The 16519-nt window shown below is 41.3% G+C and overlaps 1 protein-coding gene across 14 annotated transcripts in view; it reads left to right on the forward strand.

Annotated features, from left to right (window-relative positions):
* The window catches only part of kif1b (kinesin family member 1B), a 53987-nt gene that overhangs the window by 13273 nt on the left and 24195 nt on the right, over nt 1-16519 (forward strand). For 4 of the 14 annotated variants that reach the window (XM_072366224.1, XM_072366232.1, XM_072366225.1 and 1 more), the window contains exons 3-22: nt 1498-1574; nt 1721-1900; nt 2260-2328; nt 2701-2879; nt 3518-3629; nt 5153-5230; nt 5320-5385; nt 5569-5586; nt 5875-5950; nt 6358-6436; nt 6535-6677; nt 7280-7321; nt 10119-10330; nt 11705-11784; nt 12702-12777; nt 13810-13889; nt 14288-14394; nt 14567-14650; nt 14848-15028; nt 15178-15250. In XM_072366224.1, the coding sequence (XP_072222325.1) occupies nt 1498-1574; nt 1721-1900; nt 2260-2328; nt 2701-2879; nt 3518-3629; nt 5153-5230; nt 5320-5385; nt 5569-5586; nt 5875-5950; nt 6358-6436; nt 6535-6677; nt 7280-7321; nt 10119-10330; nt 11705-11784; nt 12702-12777; nt 13810-13889; nt 14288-14394; nt 14567-14650; nt 14848-15028; nt 15178-15250 (2012 nt within the window). The remainder of the gene's footprint in view (nt 1-1497; nt 1575-1720; nt 1901-2259; nt 2329-2700; nt 2880-3517; nt 3630-5152; nt 5231-5319; nt 5386-5568; nt 5587-5874; nt 5951-6357; nt 6437-6534; nt 6678-7279; nt 7322-10118; nt 10331-11704; nt 11785-12701; nt 12778-13809; nt 13890-14287; nt 14395-14566; nt 14651-14847; nt 15029-15177; nt 15251-16519) is intronic. The other 10 variants (XM_072366237.1, XM_072366231.1, XM_072366235.1 and 7 more) reach the window with 6 other exon arrangements.

Here is a 16519-nt window from a genome sequence, read left to right on the forward strand (position 1 = left end):
TTTCCCGCTGGAAGCAGGTCAGGGGTGAAAATGGGCTTTATTTAGCCACCTGTCTCGCTGTATCTTCTTCCAGTACCCAATATGGAAGCTCCCTCTGTGTACCTTAACCTGCAGGTCCGAGACAAGCAAACGTGTCTTTTTTTTTTTACGTTTGCAAGGTTGTTACAATTGCAATAATCATCACATATTTAGCAGCTAGTGAGCTGGTTTCTGAGGACATGCTGTGCTTTTCTGTCAGCATGATGTGACCCATGGAGGGCGATATGCAATCCCTGTCTCTCCACTTCCCCTGCATTATTGATAAGTGCACTGAAATCCTCTCAGCACATAAGGCACTCTGTTGGCGACATCTTGATGCAAAGCCTCTCAAGCACCCTCGTGTCCAGGAGCTGGACCTGGTTTTAATTTGCCCATTAACGAAGTGCAGAATTTGCATGAAAAAGGGCTAATTACCGCTTTGCGGTAGGCACTGCAGACTTGCTCAAAAAGCAAGTCAAAATGCTTTAAATACTTGACATGCACAGTTCCGTCCTGCTTTGTCTGATTTTATTTATTTCTTTTTTCTTTTTTTTTGTTAGCCTCTTTCTCCCTCCTTTCTTTTCCCTTTCATACCCATTTCTAACTGTGGAGGTTTGCCCACCTGGCCTGAGAAAACTTTACCCATGAATCAAGACATCTTTAGTTAATTATGGCTACAAATGTCTTGCAGGAAATTAGCATCATTCTTCTCCCCCGTCACATATCCAGTGCTCAGTCTGAGAGGTTGTACACTTGTCCCACGGGTACCAACCAGCATGGTTTAGGGGGGGTGACATACCAGGCGTGGTAGCAGATTCTTTGTCATTATGAAATGTGTGTGGCCGTGGGGAATGGCTGCGTTGTGTGGAAACACTCTGTCAGCAGATGCTGCACAACAGGTGAAATGTTGCGGTGCGAGTAGGCTGTGTTGCTACTCAAACTCTGTCATTTTGCTGTGTTAATAGCCTATATGATATCCGTTTAGATGCTGATTAGAGATGACATAAAAGATGAATATTGTGCAGTTCCCAGAAAAATAAGAAAGTCACAATGTGTCACTGATCCATGTGACTTATGTTTCCAAATATATCGCTGTTAGTTCTCTGATTGAGGAACTGGACAGTGAGGCGGACAGCCGTTATACAACAAGCATAAGAATGAAGTCGAGTGTCAATTGGGTCTCATGGTTTTTAAAATGTGGTCTGAAGACAAAAGCCAGATGAATATAAAGACATTTTTGTGTCTTTTGAGTCTTAAATTAGAGAATGTAAATAGATAAATAAAAGCCGCTTTTGGTAGATGTTTATTTGTGGGAGAAGTTGAGAGTTTTACTCTTTAGTCCACTCTTTGAGTAAAAGACCATAACTAACTTAGCTCAAAGTAGCCTTTGAATGAAACTATAAGATCATAAGAGAAGTTGTTGACATTTAAACCAGATGTTTTTTAAACCACATTACTTGTGTTGCTCCTTCTCCACAGCTATCCTTAACCCCAAAGCCCCAAAGGAACCAGCAAAGACCTTCAGCTTTGATTACTCCTACTGGTCACACACCACAGTGAGTTTTAACGTGTTCTTTGCTCCATTGTCTATGATCTAAAAATATTTTTAAAACTTAACAGGATACATCACGTATTTCCTGTAAAAAGATGGAACGATTTTGTGCTTGTGTACATTTTAAAGTATCCCTTTCTTGCCCCACAGCCAGAAGATCCCTCCTTTGCGTCGCAGAATCGTGTGTTCAATGACATCGGCAAGGAAATGCTGGAGCATGCTTTTGAAGGTTATAACGTCTGCATCTTTGCCTATGGCCAGACTGGAGCTGGCAAATCCTACACTATGATGGGCAAGCAGGAGGAGGGACAGGAAGGAATCATTCCCATGGTTTGTAGAATACATCCTGTAGAATTTAAGATAAACCTGACTTACTTTACTAATGCGGTCTCTTGTCTTAAATCAAATTGCAGCCTTAAAATTTCAGAGAATTTCCGTTTTCACCCTTTGTTGTGTCATATAGCACCATGGCTCTGCAGATTTTCCTGCTTTATGCCTTCATTTATCTGAGTCCGGCTGGTTTTAGCCCTTGCTGGTGCCTGTACCTGCCATCTGACTTTCCAATTTGCATTAAATGGTTGTTATTTTGCTGTCTTTTGTCCACATGTCTCTCATCCCCACTTAACTTTGCCTTTACTTCTCAACATGCACTTAATTCGGTCTAAAAATGATTGTTCTCTGCTTCTCAGCTGTGTGAAGATCTGTTTGAGAAAATCAATGAAGACAACAACAAAGAGGAGCTCTCGTACTCCGTGGAGGTAAGTTTTGGAGATTTTAAGTCTGTAATCCCTGTTGTTACACCCTGCTTCCTGATTCTTTATTGAGCTATCCCTTGTCCTCTCCTAAGCACATCGGGTAAAAGTCAGACAAAGAACACATATTGAATCAGCCTTTTATGTTGTTGGGCTTTGCCAGTACATTTTTTTCTCACACAGTCCCAAAAACAGTTCGATTTCATGTAAGAACATCATGTTCTAAATGTCAAATATCAAATATCTTGCTATATAACGACATGTCTACATAACCGAGAGTTTCATAACGATATGTCTAATACTGACCTCATGTTACTGAGTGGAGGTATGGTTCTGAAGCACCTGAACTGATGCTGTCACATTGGAAACTGTCCCTAGGTCAGTTACATGGAGATCTACTGTGAGCGGGTGCGAGATTTGCTCAATCCCAAGAACAAAGGCAACCTACGAGTGCGAGAGCATCCGCTGCTCGGTCCCTACGTGGAGGATCTTTCCAAGCTAGCTGTCACCTCTTACACAGACATCGCTGACTTAATGGATGCAGGCAACAAGGCCAGGTGAGCCAAGCACTGGGATCATGTCAAGATCTTTGGATGTGGTGACGTGGTAACCCACATTTTCCGTGTTTAAGGCTGACAAAAAGATAAAAATGTTCTGGATCATCAGTTATGAGCATACTATGAGTAGTAGCTTCCTTTTTTTGTATTGCTTATTTGTAATAGTAGCTCAGGCTTGATCTGACGGACTTTCATCCTTTATAGAAAGAATGGCAGGTAATGAGTATGTTTGAATCAAATAAATGTATACCACTGATTGCATATTATGCATCTGTGTTGTATGCTTCTCTGAGGGTGTCATGAGAGCTCCTGTGGGGAGGGGTGAACAGCTTTAATCTTTCTGTGCTGAGTCAGAGGGCTTATTTCTAGAACGTGGCGTGTAAAGCCCGTAACTCCCCTGTGGCCATTCTTCTGAGTGCGCCTTGTGCATTTCTGTTTGGTATTATCCACCTCCGCTGCACAAAGTAATCCCTCGGATTCAATTCACTCTAAAAGGTGTAAAACCCAAAAATGATGCCATTTGTAATGGCCAAGGCCCTGTGTGCACGCCTAACTATTGTGGATAATGCAGCAGAAGGAATAAAGATGCTCAGAATGTTTTGTGTTCACAAACTGTAACGCTGTGTGCTAACCTACAGAACTGTGGCTGCCACCAACATGAATGAGACCAGCAGCAGGTCCCATGCAGTTTTCACCATCGTCTTCACACAGAAGAAACACGACAGTGAGACAGACCTCTCTACAGAAAAGGTCAGAAATACAGCCATCTTATTGTTATTTAACAACGACACATTCACACTGTATGACACTTGAGGCCTTGATGTCGTGTTTTTGGGAATGCATATTTTCACGACATTTTTTTTTTATTTTAAGCCTGTTTAAACCTGTTTAGTTTCTTTAATTTGATCTTAATCTCTACTATGGTTCCCTTAAGCTGTTTTCACACATGACTTGAGATTTAGGACATTGCCTGATGGCACACAGAGGAAATAGTCTGTGTCAGATGTGTTCTCATATCTGCAAATATTCTATTAGGTGTAGCCAAGGGGGTTGCCCCCCCCCTGGGTGGAGCGCGCAGGCGGCAGGACATGACACTTATCTCTCCACTTAGTTATTTCCATTGGCACCCTTGTGGTAAATGATTTCCTTCTTCAACATGGGTGTTTCGTCCAGTTTTGAGCTAGTCGTATGATAGAGACGTCATCAGAACACACACACACACACACACACACACTCTCCAGACAAGCACTTGCTCTGTTCACAGAGGCTTTTGTTGTAAGGAAGCTGAAAGGAAAAAGTCTGCAAGACATTTGGTCCCGCTGATGTGGACTTTTGCAGCTTCGCAGAGATTTGTCTCGAAAATTTCAGGGATGTTGCGAATGTGTGAGAACATCTGAATTCAGTTCTAAATGTGAAAGGGGGGGGATTTTAGATTTGGCCCTTTGCACTTCCTCCATCTGTAGAGACACAAAGACCCCTGTGTTATTGTAAAGACAATACTTATTGTATCTGACCACTCTATCAGATTTTACTGCCACGCTGCAGTTCACTTGACAGAAATTTGAGAAAGATTTGCTCTTCTTTACAGATGTTTTTATTTAGCCATTTGAAAGTATTTTTGATTTTGTAATTGATTTTTGGTGGTCTCGATATACTTAATCTTCTCTCTCTTTATAATTTAAACTGCAGATGAGAATCAGTTGGGTTCAGTTTGATTAAATGTGATTCAAAATCCTTCTTAAAACAATAAAAAAACTGAATGGTTCACAGCCTTGTTTGTGACCTTTGTGACTATGTTTAACATATAAATGACGTTTGATAAGGGAAACGCACCTAATTAGTAATTTATTACTATCTATGTTGTTTTCTTGACGCATCCAATAATTTCACTGCATTATCCTGCAATCTTTTTCCTGTACATGAAAACAATGGATTGAAAGTGTAATTTATTGACCAACGTTATTGGTTATTTGCGTTTTTTGCAACAACAACAACGCCCATGCATGCTATTTTCCTGAATGTTATGTGTCTGCAGTGAAGAACAGTCTCTGCAGCAGGACCAGCACGAGCTAAAGCAGTCATCCTCAGCTATTGTCCACTCTTGTCCAATTCTGCTGTGCTCATTTCAGGAACATATTCATTATGAAAATCTGTTTTTGCCACAGTACAAGCAGATGAGCCTTCTAAATCTGTGAATCATCTGCCCTCCTCTAATTCAAACGTATATTATTTATAAGCTTGATGCATCTAATGCGCTCACTCCCTCCCATCAGGTCAGTAAAATTAGTCTGGTAGACTTGGCAGGAAGTGAGCGTGCAGATTCCACTGGAGCTAAAGGTACCAGGCTAAAGGTAAGACTTGCATCTTCAGAAACACCTGCAAACTGCATTAATAGACAGTTGGCTGATTTTATCTTGATGAGTTTTATTTGTACTTGTAGGAGGGAGCAAACATCAACAAATCTCTCACCACGTTAGGAAAGGTTATCTCTGCCTTGGCTGAAGTGGTGAGTATTTCAGTTTTGATTTTATTTGTCTCATCTCCCTTTTTCGTCCTCCTTTACAGTCTGTCTTTTACCCTCTGCAACTTGACCCTGTCTTCTCAAGGACCTGGTATTTGTAGCCTGACATGCTGTAATGTCTGCTCTCTGTTTTCTCTTCTCTTTTCCTCGTAATGCCTGCTTACACAGGATAACTGTACCAGCAAGGTAAACCCTTTGACAGCTCAAGCATTAACCTCTAATTCATCCCACGAGACAGGCTCGACAGCCTTTTGCTCTGTGCAGTGTAAACAGATGCAGCCATTTTATCACCTGGAGTGCTGTGCTTTTAGGCACAATGCACTGTTACTCTCACAATCATTACCCTCTACCCATTTTACTGTTTCATCCTAATATTGAGCAGTCTACCATCATCTTAAGTTTTCATCAGTTCTGCCATCAGTTTTTTTTCCTCTTTACTTGCCTAATATTTCTTTCTTGTTCTTTTTACTGCAGAGCAAGAAGAAGAAAAAGAGTGACTTCATCCCATACAGAGACTCTGTTCTGACCTGGCTACTGAGGGAGAACCTCGGTATGAACATTAGTGTAACTTGATAAATATACAGTACTGGTGAAATTTATACCAAGACATATAGCAAGACATACCGACCCATTTGTATAATGGAATAGGATGGAGGGGTGAAAAAAATGACTGGAGCTAGTGTACATTACTCTCTGCCATTTTAAGAAGAACACTGTCAGCAGACTGTAATTCACCACAACTAGACAAGGACACTCCTCCCTTCGGTTCGTGCATTCATAGAGAAGAGAGATGTGCAGCCTAGCTTTAGTCTCAACTGGCATATGTAGTACATAATATTTCAGTTTTTAGTTTATTTAAGTAGAACTCTTGTACCTCGTTCTGCTCTGCAGCTTGTTTAAAAAAACCCGCTCGCCCACATTGTCACATAATTGACACCTCTACTGAACTCTTATTAGGTGGAAACTCCAGAACTGCCATGGTCGCTGCCCTCAGTCCTGCAGATATTAACTATGATGAAACCCTCAGCACTCTACGGTAAGCTTTCTGTTCGGGGCATAGATACTTACTCACAAAATTATTACAGTTGGGTACATAATTATGGAATATGCCAATCTTTCAAACTTATTTTTTAGCTACGCCGACCGAGCCAAGAACATCAAATGCAATGCTGTCATCAATGAGGATCCCAACAATAAGTTGGTGCGTGACCTGAAGGACGAAGTGGCTCGACTGAAGGAGCTGCTCCGTGCTCAGGGCCTGGGAGACATCCTGGACAGTGAGTTTTACGCCACCACACGGCCTTTACCGTCTGTCAGGGCCTTCCACAAGCTGGCAACATCTTCTATCTTCATTACTGTCTCATAGCGTTCAGCCATCAAAGTTTGTTTTTCATTACAGGGCTTGTATCTGTACATGGTACAAAACTAAAACCTTTAAAAAAACAAACAATTGAATTATTCCTCCTTTATAAATATATGTATTTTGCAATAAATGGGCTGATTCCTGTTGAACACAAATGATGAATTTATTTAGTGACGTGTCGCTGGTTGTGACTAACAACACAGACGGTAGCTTTAAAGCTACATTTAAATGTCACACACCATTTGCTGTACACTTGAGTAATGGTTCTTATCAATTAGAGACATAATATCCCAATTAATAAGTTCTAATAGCTGAAGTGATTAATAGCCCGCCTACATGCTAATGCCTGCTTAGATGATGTGTAATGACGTGGTATTTAACAAGTCAGTCCATGTCATTTATTCTCATCCTTGTCATTGTTTTCATCCAGTTTTCTAAGAAATCTCAGTAACCTTTTCCTCTCATTCTGCTGGTGCTGACTTCTGACCCTTCTCATCTTTTCCTGCCTCCCCTCAGTTGATCCTATGGGGGATGATTGCCCAGGAAGTGGAGTCAAATGTGTGTATATGTGTGCCAGTCATGCATTGTATATCACTATTTGCCCTAATTATAATGGCTAACATTGCTTACGACCCCCATCACCCGTATATCAAAACTGCTGCCAGCTTTGCATGTAAATGCTTTTAAAAAAGCAAAAGCTTAAGAGCGTAAAACTCTGAAATGCAAAGCTTCAGTAGAAGGGCTGATTTGGCAGGGTTAGCACGCCACTAGGTTAGCATGCTTTGCGCTTGCTCTTTAATTGTGGGGGTGAGGCAGCTTTTTGCAGGCTCAGATCCAATTGTTTTACAAACAAATTATAGAATTCCCCTTTTTAGAAACATAATTTAGAGTAGCATGTCCGTCTTCCCCACCCCCAACGCAAATGCATCATTTATAACCATTTCTCATTTTCTGTCACTCACTCTCTGAAGCTTCTTTTGTTGCCAGTGGCTCCTGCTGCTTTTTATTGTGTTTTCTTTTACTAATCCTCCACTACAGGTGACAGTGCTCAAAGCTTTAAAATGCCACTTCTGAGTCCTCAAAGTGAGGCTCAGAGCAGCAGACGGAAAGGTGCATAATTTTATATTTCTAAGTAGCCGCACCAGAGGTGTGCATGTATACAGAGTTGACTAACTTAGTGTGCTTTAATAGTTTGTGTTGAGTAGTTTGGTAGTGTGCTCTGATCTTAAACTTCCCTAACACATCTGCCCTTTTGTCCTCTCATAACTCTTGGCAAAAATGATGGAATCACCACTATTGGCAGATGTTCATTCAGTTGTTATCTTTGGTTAAAAAAAAAAAAAAAAAAGAATCATACAAATCACAGATATGACCAAAATAAATGTGATTTAAAAGCTGAACGCCATGGTTTTCCAAAACATAAGTCAGAAAGATTGAATAAAACAAAAAAGTAGAGAAAAATATATGGACTCGTGCGGAAGAAATTAAGGAAGTCTGAATTTGAGTCTGCAATTGAGAGTGACAGGAAACATGGCCCCAAACTAGGGAGCTGGCAGTGGAAACCGTGGAAAGAATTACAAGTACAAGCACAAACAAAATGGGAAAGCTGTAAAAGGGAAAAGTACAGGTCGACCAAGAAAGACTCAAAGCATTATGTCTTGAAATAGAAAACGTATGGGCAGAAACAGGACTCAATGTTTGTGATCAAGCTTTAAAGAAACAAAAACAGCTGAATGAAATGGGATTTACCAAGCTTACAGTGGGCTAGGGAGATGATTGGACAAGGAGACGGTGTTGAGACTTTAGTTTGGTGCTGGTCAAATCAAACGTGACTGATGACCTAAAGAAAACAAACGCATTTCCAGTCTTTGATGACATGGAGTTGATGTCAGGTAAAGGACCAGCGGCGACAGCAGGACACTTTCCTCTTTTGTCGTTTTTCAGGATGATGATGGTGCATTTTGTCACAGAGCAAAGAGCATTTAAGATGTTCCTTGAAAAAAAGAAGACGCATCAACTCAGTGACATGGGCTGTAAGGGGTCCAGATCTCAGTGCCATGGGAAAAAAATGGTCCACGTCGAGGCGACATCCTGCAAAGCTGATCTGTTAACTCCTATACGAGAAAGTTGGAACCTGACTGATGAGGAGCATTGTTTTTCATTAGGGAAGTCTTCAAAGACTTCACGCTGTCAGAGAAGTCGGAGGCTAAAACAAGGCTAATGTCAAAAGTACAACAGTTACGTTTTTGTAGTTTTGTTTTACAGAGACAGAATCTTCAGCTGATAAATAGTTTTACGCCATATCTTTGTTTTTTTTTGTCGTTTTAAATTAACTGAATGAACAACCTCCAAGAGCAGTGATTCCATCATTTAACCTGGAGGTATATGCTAATAATCTGTGAAAATGGTCTGAATTTTTCGTGTGTTTCACTTACTCGCTCTTTGTAATTTGCAGGGTAAAAGCAAACATTTTGCTCCTGCATTGTGTTCTTGTTAAGCTTAATAGCTCTGTACTTTGGGTGTGTTTCTCAAGATTAAGAAAGCCCGTTTCTTCTAAAAGCCTTAACTCTCAAGTTATTTAACCTATACTTGTCTGATGGAATTGTCGGCTCTTTCTCAGCACATTGTCTGTTATCGTAGACATCCTTGGAGCCATTATGTTGACATGAGCTGCCTGACCTTTGAGTGAGGCTGCAGTGGCTTTGTTATGGTGTGTGTGTGTGTGTGTGTGTGTGAGTGCATGTGTGTGAGTGAATCAATCGACTCAACTATGGGCTGAACCTTGGCAGCATGTCTGTTACTCTCCTCTGCCCCATCATTGGACCCTCATGCAGTCTCCATCTCCCTCCCATCCTGTAGTTGATAAACTTATAGCAGTTTTCACACAGCGTCTATTCATTCATGTTACAGCTCAAGACAAAAAGACCAAAGTGACGCACTGTGACTCGTTTGATTTGTGCAAACTAAAAACTAAGAGCTCAGAGTTCATTGCTCCAATCTCTAATTCTGGCCCTAAAAAGGATCGGTCCCCGGAAGACTCTTAAAGGAACTTTGGACATTTTTTTTCTTTCTTTTTTGCAACTGTTAAACTTGCTGGAGTGAAAACTGCTGCTCTCAGTTGCAGACCATCATGCTGGGTGTTTGTTTTAACCCTTTGACGTACAATGTGTGTCTTACGTTGGTCTTTCCTCCCCTTTGTCTTTTCTCTCTCCCCATTTTTCCTCTCCCCTCTTCCTGTTTGGCATTTGGTTCCTCCATTTTATGTGTTTATTTCCTCTATCCTATATCCTGGGTCTATCCCACCTTCCTCTCTGTTGTTCTCTTCTTCTTTCTCTCTCTCCTATTGTTGGCTCAGACCTCAAAGACATTCAGAACAATAAGCATAGATACTTGATAGCCTCAGAGAACCAACGCCCTGGCCATTTCTCCACAGCCCCTATTGGTTCCCTGACAGCTTCTCCATCCTCTGGCGCACTGAGCAGCCAGGGGGGCCTGACGTCAGTCACCAGCATCCAGGAGCGAATCATGTCCACACCTGGAGGAGAGGAGGCCATCGAAAGACTGAAGGTAAAGTAGATGATGTCGAATGCAGATCTCATGTTCCTACACCAGTGAAGAGAGGAGAGGAGTCTCGCAGCCATCTCCCCACTCTTTGATTTATCTTTTGATTGCACCAGAGACACAAAAACTTTATTTTATTTTTTAGTTATTTCTTTTCCTCTTCTTGCCATTCAGCCCCGGTTGAGATAATTCTCTATAATTCTGCCATTTAAAATCTTAACGAAAGCCATATGCTAAACTGAAAATTCCCACAACAGCTGCAAAACTTACACATGATTTAGGCTTGCCTAAGGGCTTAAAAAAGTTAATATTTTATATGTATATGTTAAGTAATGACGTTCTTTTCACCTTGCTCTGTTGAATATCTGTGAACTATCGTTGCTATAATCAGAATCTATTGACTCATGTTGCACTGTTTGATTTAAATGGCATAAGAGAATGAAATGCAAGACCTATAGTAATTTCACATGTGGCCTTGCGTGGCAGGTGCGTAATTTAAAGAAAAAATTCTCTTCGCATCTTTGAATTGATAAATGGATATGAAGGGAAAAATAAAGAATTCACAACACGTTGAACTAAAAGCGCTCACACACCAGGCGGTGAGTTTGTTGAATAAATTATTTCAGTGTCAATGTGACCCCCCCACAGAGTTTAATAAAAATTTGTTTGGCTTCTCAGTCCACATGTGGGCTCTGAACTTTATATCGCTCTGGCTCTCAGTGCACACTCTCCGTCTGTAGATAAGTCAGCACACAGGACTGCAACAACCAGCCATGAAGAGCTGCAGTTTCCATAGCAACCATGGTGCTCAGTCTGTCTGTCATCCCAATGACGTCAAGCACCGACGCAAATACGGAGGAAATGAGACAAAAATAGATTCAAGTCTTATTGGCTTTTAGTGGCGATATTCTCATCGTAAAGTTGTTGTTGCTATTCCTGGTGACCCTGAAAAAAACCCATTACGCTGACGGTTAACCTTTATAGTTCTACTACAAGCGTAGCTCTGTTGACCGTTTTTTTTTTTGTCTTGAATTAGTATATTCTGCCTCATTAAATATTTACAGTTCAGTCTATCATTGAGTAGATCAGTATTCAGAGCAAGGAGCCACTCTCTGCTTTTCAAAGATCAGATGTAGTTTCTGTGCTTAAGGAATTATAAAAGCTGGTGAATGATGGCTGCATACATCTTTGTTACTCCGTCCCTCCTTTTGGAGAGTTGAACCCTGACCCAGTTGTCTTGTCCCTGAGAAAAGAGTATCTCAACTTGAATAAGAAGACTGATTTGTCACCAAACTAGATTTGTGGCCACCAAACACTGCTAATAGCTACGATTATATTACACGACTTGTGCTTTCCTCACTTTTTGCCTCTCGTGTTCAGGAATCGGAAAAGATTATCGCTGAGCTCAATGAAACCTGGGAGGAGAAGCTGCGGAAGACAGAAGCAATCCGCATGGAGAGGTCAGTATCATCAGACAGTCCTGCTCGTTTACATCTGCATCTCTCGAGGGAGGGGGGCGGATATGTGTCCTACGTGTGCATCCACCCTGTCAGTCTTAATTGGGATTTATGGTCTGTCTGAACTGCATGTCAGATGGTCTGATTAGCCCTGGAAAACTCCCCCCACACCTTTGTGACGTCAAGGCTGGAGTCTGTGTCACCCATTGTCTGTTACTTTCCAGAGCAGACAATCGGACATTTACAGCCAACTCCCGCTGTGATTGGCCAGCTGCGTGAATGTGAGAGGCATTGTGCTTCTCTTTCTACCTCTCTTTCGCTCCCGTCTCTTGCTTAGCTGTTTGTGGTACTTTTTAACGCATCCAGCTAAATGTAATACTCTGGATATCTCCTCGGAGAGATCATTTGAAAATGAGCGCCGTTGGCCCCGTTTGTAAATGATGCCTCTCCCTCCTCTCATTTAAAACCGCCACTAACACTTTAATTTGCAACATTCTTAAGAGCTTGTCCTCGAAGACTATGATTTGGCCTTTAAACAACCCTTCGAAGCTCTGTCACCATCATTTCTCTCCTCTGTGCCGTCTTCTCTCTCTTCGCCTATCTGTCTCTCCGGCACCAATTCTGTCCATTTCCCTTGCCTTCTTAGTCGTCACACACTGCTGCACAAACACCCCTGTCACACCCTTTCTCCCCCTTTATCCACTCATCTGTGGCTGCAGACATCAGCCATGTGTTACATGTGCACCGATCACCTGCTCTTATGTCGCGCACCATTAGTTTTCAGCCTCTTCTGCTTTTGTTTAAGAAAAGTGAATTTGTGAATAGATGCGCGACTGTTATAGAGTGCAAGAAAATACATGTGACCTGTCTGACTATGAACTGCCATTGCTGAGTCTCCGTGTGTTCTGCCTTCGTCACAGGGAGGCTCTGCTTGCAGAGATGGGTGTGGCAATCCGTGAAGATGGCGGCACGCTGGGCGTGTTCTCTCCCAAAAAGGTAGGGCAGATTGGATGGGAAAGAATGAAACGCAAGCTTTGAGACCGATGACAGGGTGACTGTGTCAAATTTTCCATGGGCGTTGATACTCGGTCCTCCATCATTCAGTTTTCCATGTTATTTCTATCCCATGAGAATGCCACCCCCCCCTGAACTGTCACAGTTTTTTTTTCTCACAATCTACTTTATCTTCCTGTCTTTCCACCTTTTTATTTATTTTCTTCACATGCTCAGCTTAGCCACGAAGGGCCATTTGATGAGCAGTATGATTGTTTTTCTGCCACTAAGGTTTGTTTAATTGAATAAACAGACAGAGCACCTTTTCTGCACCAGAACTAGCCCCAAAACTGGCACTTTAGTTAAGCCTTTTCCGTAGTTTTATTTGAATGTAATGCTTTGTAAGTTAGATCAAACTTTACCTGTAGCTGCTCAGATCCCTCAGTGCTATCATTAGACTTATTCGATTACAGGTAGTAATACTTTCCTTTCCTAATGATACTATTCAACAACAGATGTGCTTATTGGCAGAGTAACGATAATGACTGTGTATCTTTAATCACTGACAAATAAACTCTCTGCTCTGTTTCATCATTGTTAGAGCTGTTTTAACCCCCTTCAGTCTTCTGCCTCTGTGTCATGTGTTCCCCCCTTTCTTCAATTCCATTTTTCTACCATTGATTTTTCTTTTTTCTTTTTCCTCTTCTGTCACTCGCCATGGCTTAGCATTTCAATGAGAAGCCTTGTGATCTCTATACAGACTTTAATGGGGTGTTTTCCCCCAAAAAGGTTGGTGGGAGCTGGAGTAGCTTTTAGGATTGTTTGTTGTCTTTTCAGACCCAAGAGCTGTCATGACTGTTCCTGTGCTTACGTTTGTGTACTGTGTCACTGATGGAGTGGCATCTGTGTTTGAAATATATGAAGCCAGACTCGTTTTATTGACTGTCCTTGTGTTGATAAGATTTCCACATTGCTAGATGTAAATGAAAGAACTGTTATTGTGCTGAACTGTCTGTCCCTCATGTTCATCTGCAGACTCCACACTTGGTCAACCTGAATGAGGATCCTCTTATGTCAGAGTGCCTGCTTTACTACATCAAAGACGGGATTACAAGGTAACCTAAATCTAAATGACACTGAAATGCTGCAGTGAATCTGGAAAAGTTTGTATTTTTTTTTATCTCTTTGTAGGTCATGCAAGGGGAACCTTGAGAATCAAAGATGCAAAATTTAATTAGTTTATTTATTTTTTTGACAGTCTTAAATGACTTTTCTCCTCTCTTTGTCCTTTTGCTCCCTTCTGGAGACTATTCACTTTGAGTATTTTGTTACATTTGCACCCCAGGGGGACAATAAGTGATGAAAGAATCGATTGTGCTTTAGCCTTGCCGTCTAATAGGTGTCGGTTTAAAGGTTCCATTTAGCTTCTGCTGCTGACCTTTTCGCTGAAATGGTTGACAATGTAACGATAAAGCAGTACGCAGTCTCAAAATGGCCTCTGTGACTGTTTCAGGGTGGGCCAGGCTGATGCTGAAAGAAGGCAGGACATTGTTTTAAGTGGAGCTCACATCAGGGAGGAACACTGCATCTTCCGCAGCGAAAGAAACGCCAATGGAGATGGTGAGACTTAATTGTATTAGTTTGCTTGCTGTGTGTTTGATTTAAAGTAAAATTTTTAAAAAATCCTGTTTAGATTACTGACAGACACTCCTAAATGAAAGCAACTGTTTATTGAGACAGTGAGCTTATTAGACTGAATGATGATTGATTGGTTGCTTTGTTTTTGCTGAAGTTATTGTCCTGCTGGTGCCCTGTGAGGCATCAGAAACCTACGTCAACGGCAAGCGTGTGGAGGATGCGATCCAGCTTCGTTCAGGTGAATATCCCATTTTTGAGTGGAATGAAAATAATAACTGAATATATCGTGATATTTGTTTAATCTCTTTTTGGATCAAATCTCTCTCATAATAACTATGATAAGGCCCTTCTCTGGACTTCGTAGATACTAGCTGAACAGCATGTCTCGTGCTCTCACACTTTTTCCTGCCACACATGTGTCCTGCCTTTGTTTAGGCAACCGTATCATTATGGGAAAGAACCATGTCTTCCGGTTCAACCACCCAGAGCAGGCCAGAGCCGAGAGGGAGAAGACGCCATCTGCAGAAACCCCCGTGGAGCCCGTGGACTGGACGTTTGCTCAGAGAGAGCTGCTGGAGAAACAGGGCATCGACATGAAGCAGGAAATGGAGAAAAGGTATTCGAGCTGTCCTGCTTGCTTTGCTTTCAGGAATATCTAAGAGTCTGTCTTGGCAGTTGCACATGTTCAAATATGGATTGTAAAGGAGGCTTCTTTATTGTTAAATGAGTTTCAGAATTATATATATATTTTACTCACTTGTGCAGGCTTACTGAGATGGAAATCTTATACAAAAAGGAGAAGGAAGAAGCAGACCAGCTCCTGGAGCAACAGCGACTGGTGAGTTCAAATAATCTGGAACATAAAGAGGCCCACTTTGTGAATTTAATGGATTCAATTGGTTTTCTCTTGGCATTATTTTAGCTGTTTGAGACAGGTTAGTGCAGAGTGGGTTTCAGAGGAGTCAAGTTATGATTGAGATTTTTTTCTATAATCATTAGAAGCAGTCTGCTTTTTTCCTCTATTTTGTGTGTGATTTGGAGGGAAATGTTATTCCACATATTATAAGTTAAAGCATGAATGATTATGGTCAATTACAATTGGAAAGCTTGTATTAGTTTCTTGGATGATAATTTAATTTGGTCCATTGAAATCTGGTACTAATTCTGACTCTGACACTTGAGATTTGTGTGAATCACACTTTTACTGCTAGCGCATGTCTGTTCCTCTTGCATGGAAGTTTCTCTGGTTTTGAGACAGATGAGCTTTTACTTGCCTTCATCTGGAGTTTAACAGATTTTTTTATTTTTTTTTCTGTAGCAACTTGATTAAGTGAAAGTTAGATTTTAAAGCTTTCCCCTCTCCAAACCCCCGTTTCCCCTTCCTTGTGTCTTCTGTAGTGGATCTGAATCTTGCAAAACAGCATATTTCAGCTAAATTTGACAACAAGAAATTTGAAAGTGGTTCAGTATTGGCCACCATTGAAACACAGACCCCTGCTATTGTGAAAGAAAAAACCAAAATGCTGCTTTTTGCTCGGTTCACGTTAATAGCATGTTCTCTTAACTCATTCAGTACATGTTCTTGACTAAGTTGCGGTGTTTGCTGTTGAGCTGGTCAACTCTGAAGTGGCTGTTGATTTGCTTGGATTAGATTTCTACTCTAGTTTTCTTGCTCTGTTTTGTCCTGAGTTTCATCTCCTCAATGCAGTTGCTGACATGTACAATGCATTGTGATAACATAAAATCCTGCTGTAGTTTTTGACAGATAGTGACAATGTGGTTTCTCATTGACTTCTTTGGCTACCTTTCTTTGCTAGTCTAACTTGGCATTCGTGTAGCACACTGGGGGCTCGGCTCCACAACAGAGTTATCACCGCTCACAACTGAGTCAAATGAATCTCTCTCATACTCTGTGGTTTTTACGTGCAGAAATACAGGCATAAGTTGTCCAATTCTTGCCACAGACACAGTCTCATACAGAGCTGAACATCCTACTGGTACCTACTGGTTGTGATCTGTAATGTTTCTTGTCTACGAAAAATGAGAAACTGCATTTTTGTTTCCAACTAACAACTTTCTTGTAGTGGATTAACACTTGCCCTCACTT

This window comes from Leuresthes tenuis, unplaced genomic scaffold, assembly GCF_036924035.1.
Source record: "Leuresthes tenuis unplaced genomic scaffold, fLeuTen1.0.hap1 SCAF_16, whole genome shotgun sequence".
Classification (NCBI taxonomy): Eukaryota; Metazoa; Chordata; class Actinopteri; order Atheriniformes; family Atherinopsidae; genus Leuresthes; species Leuresthes tenuis.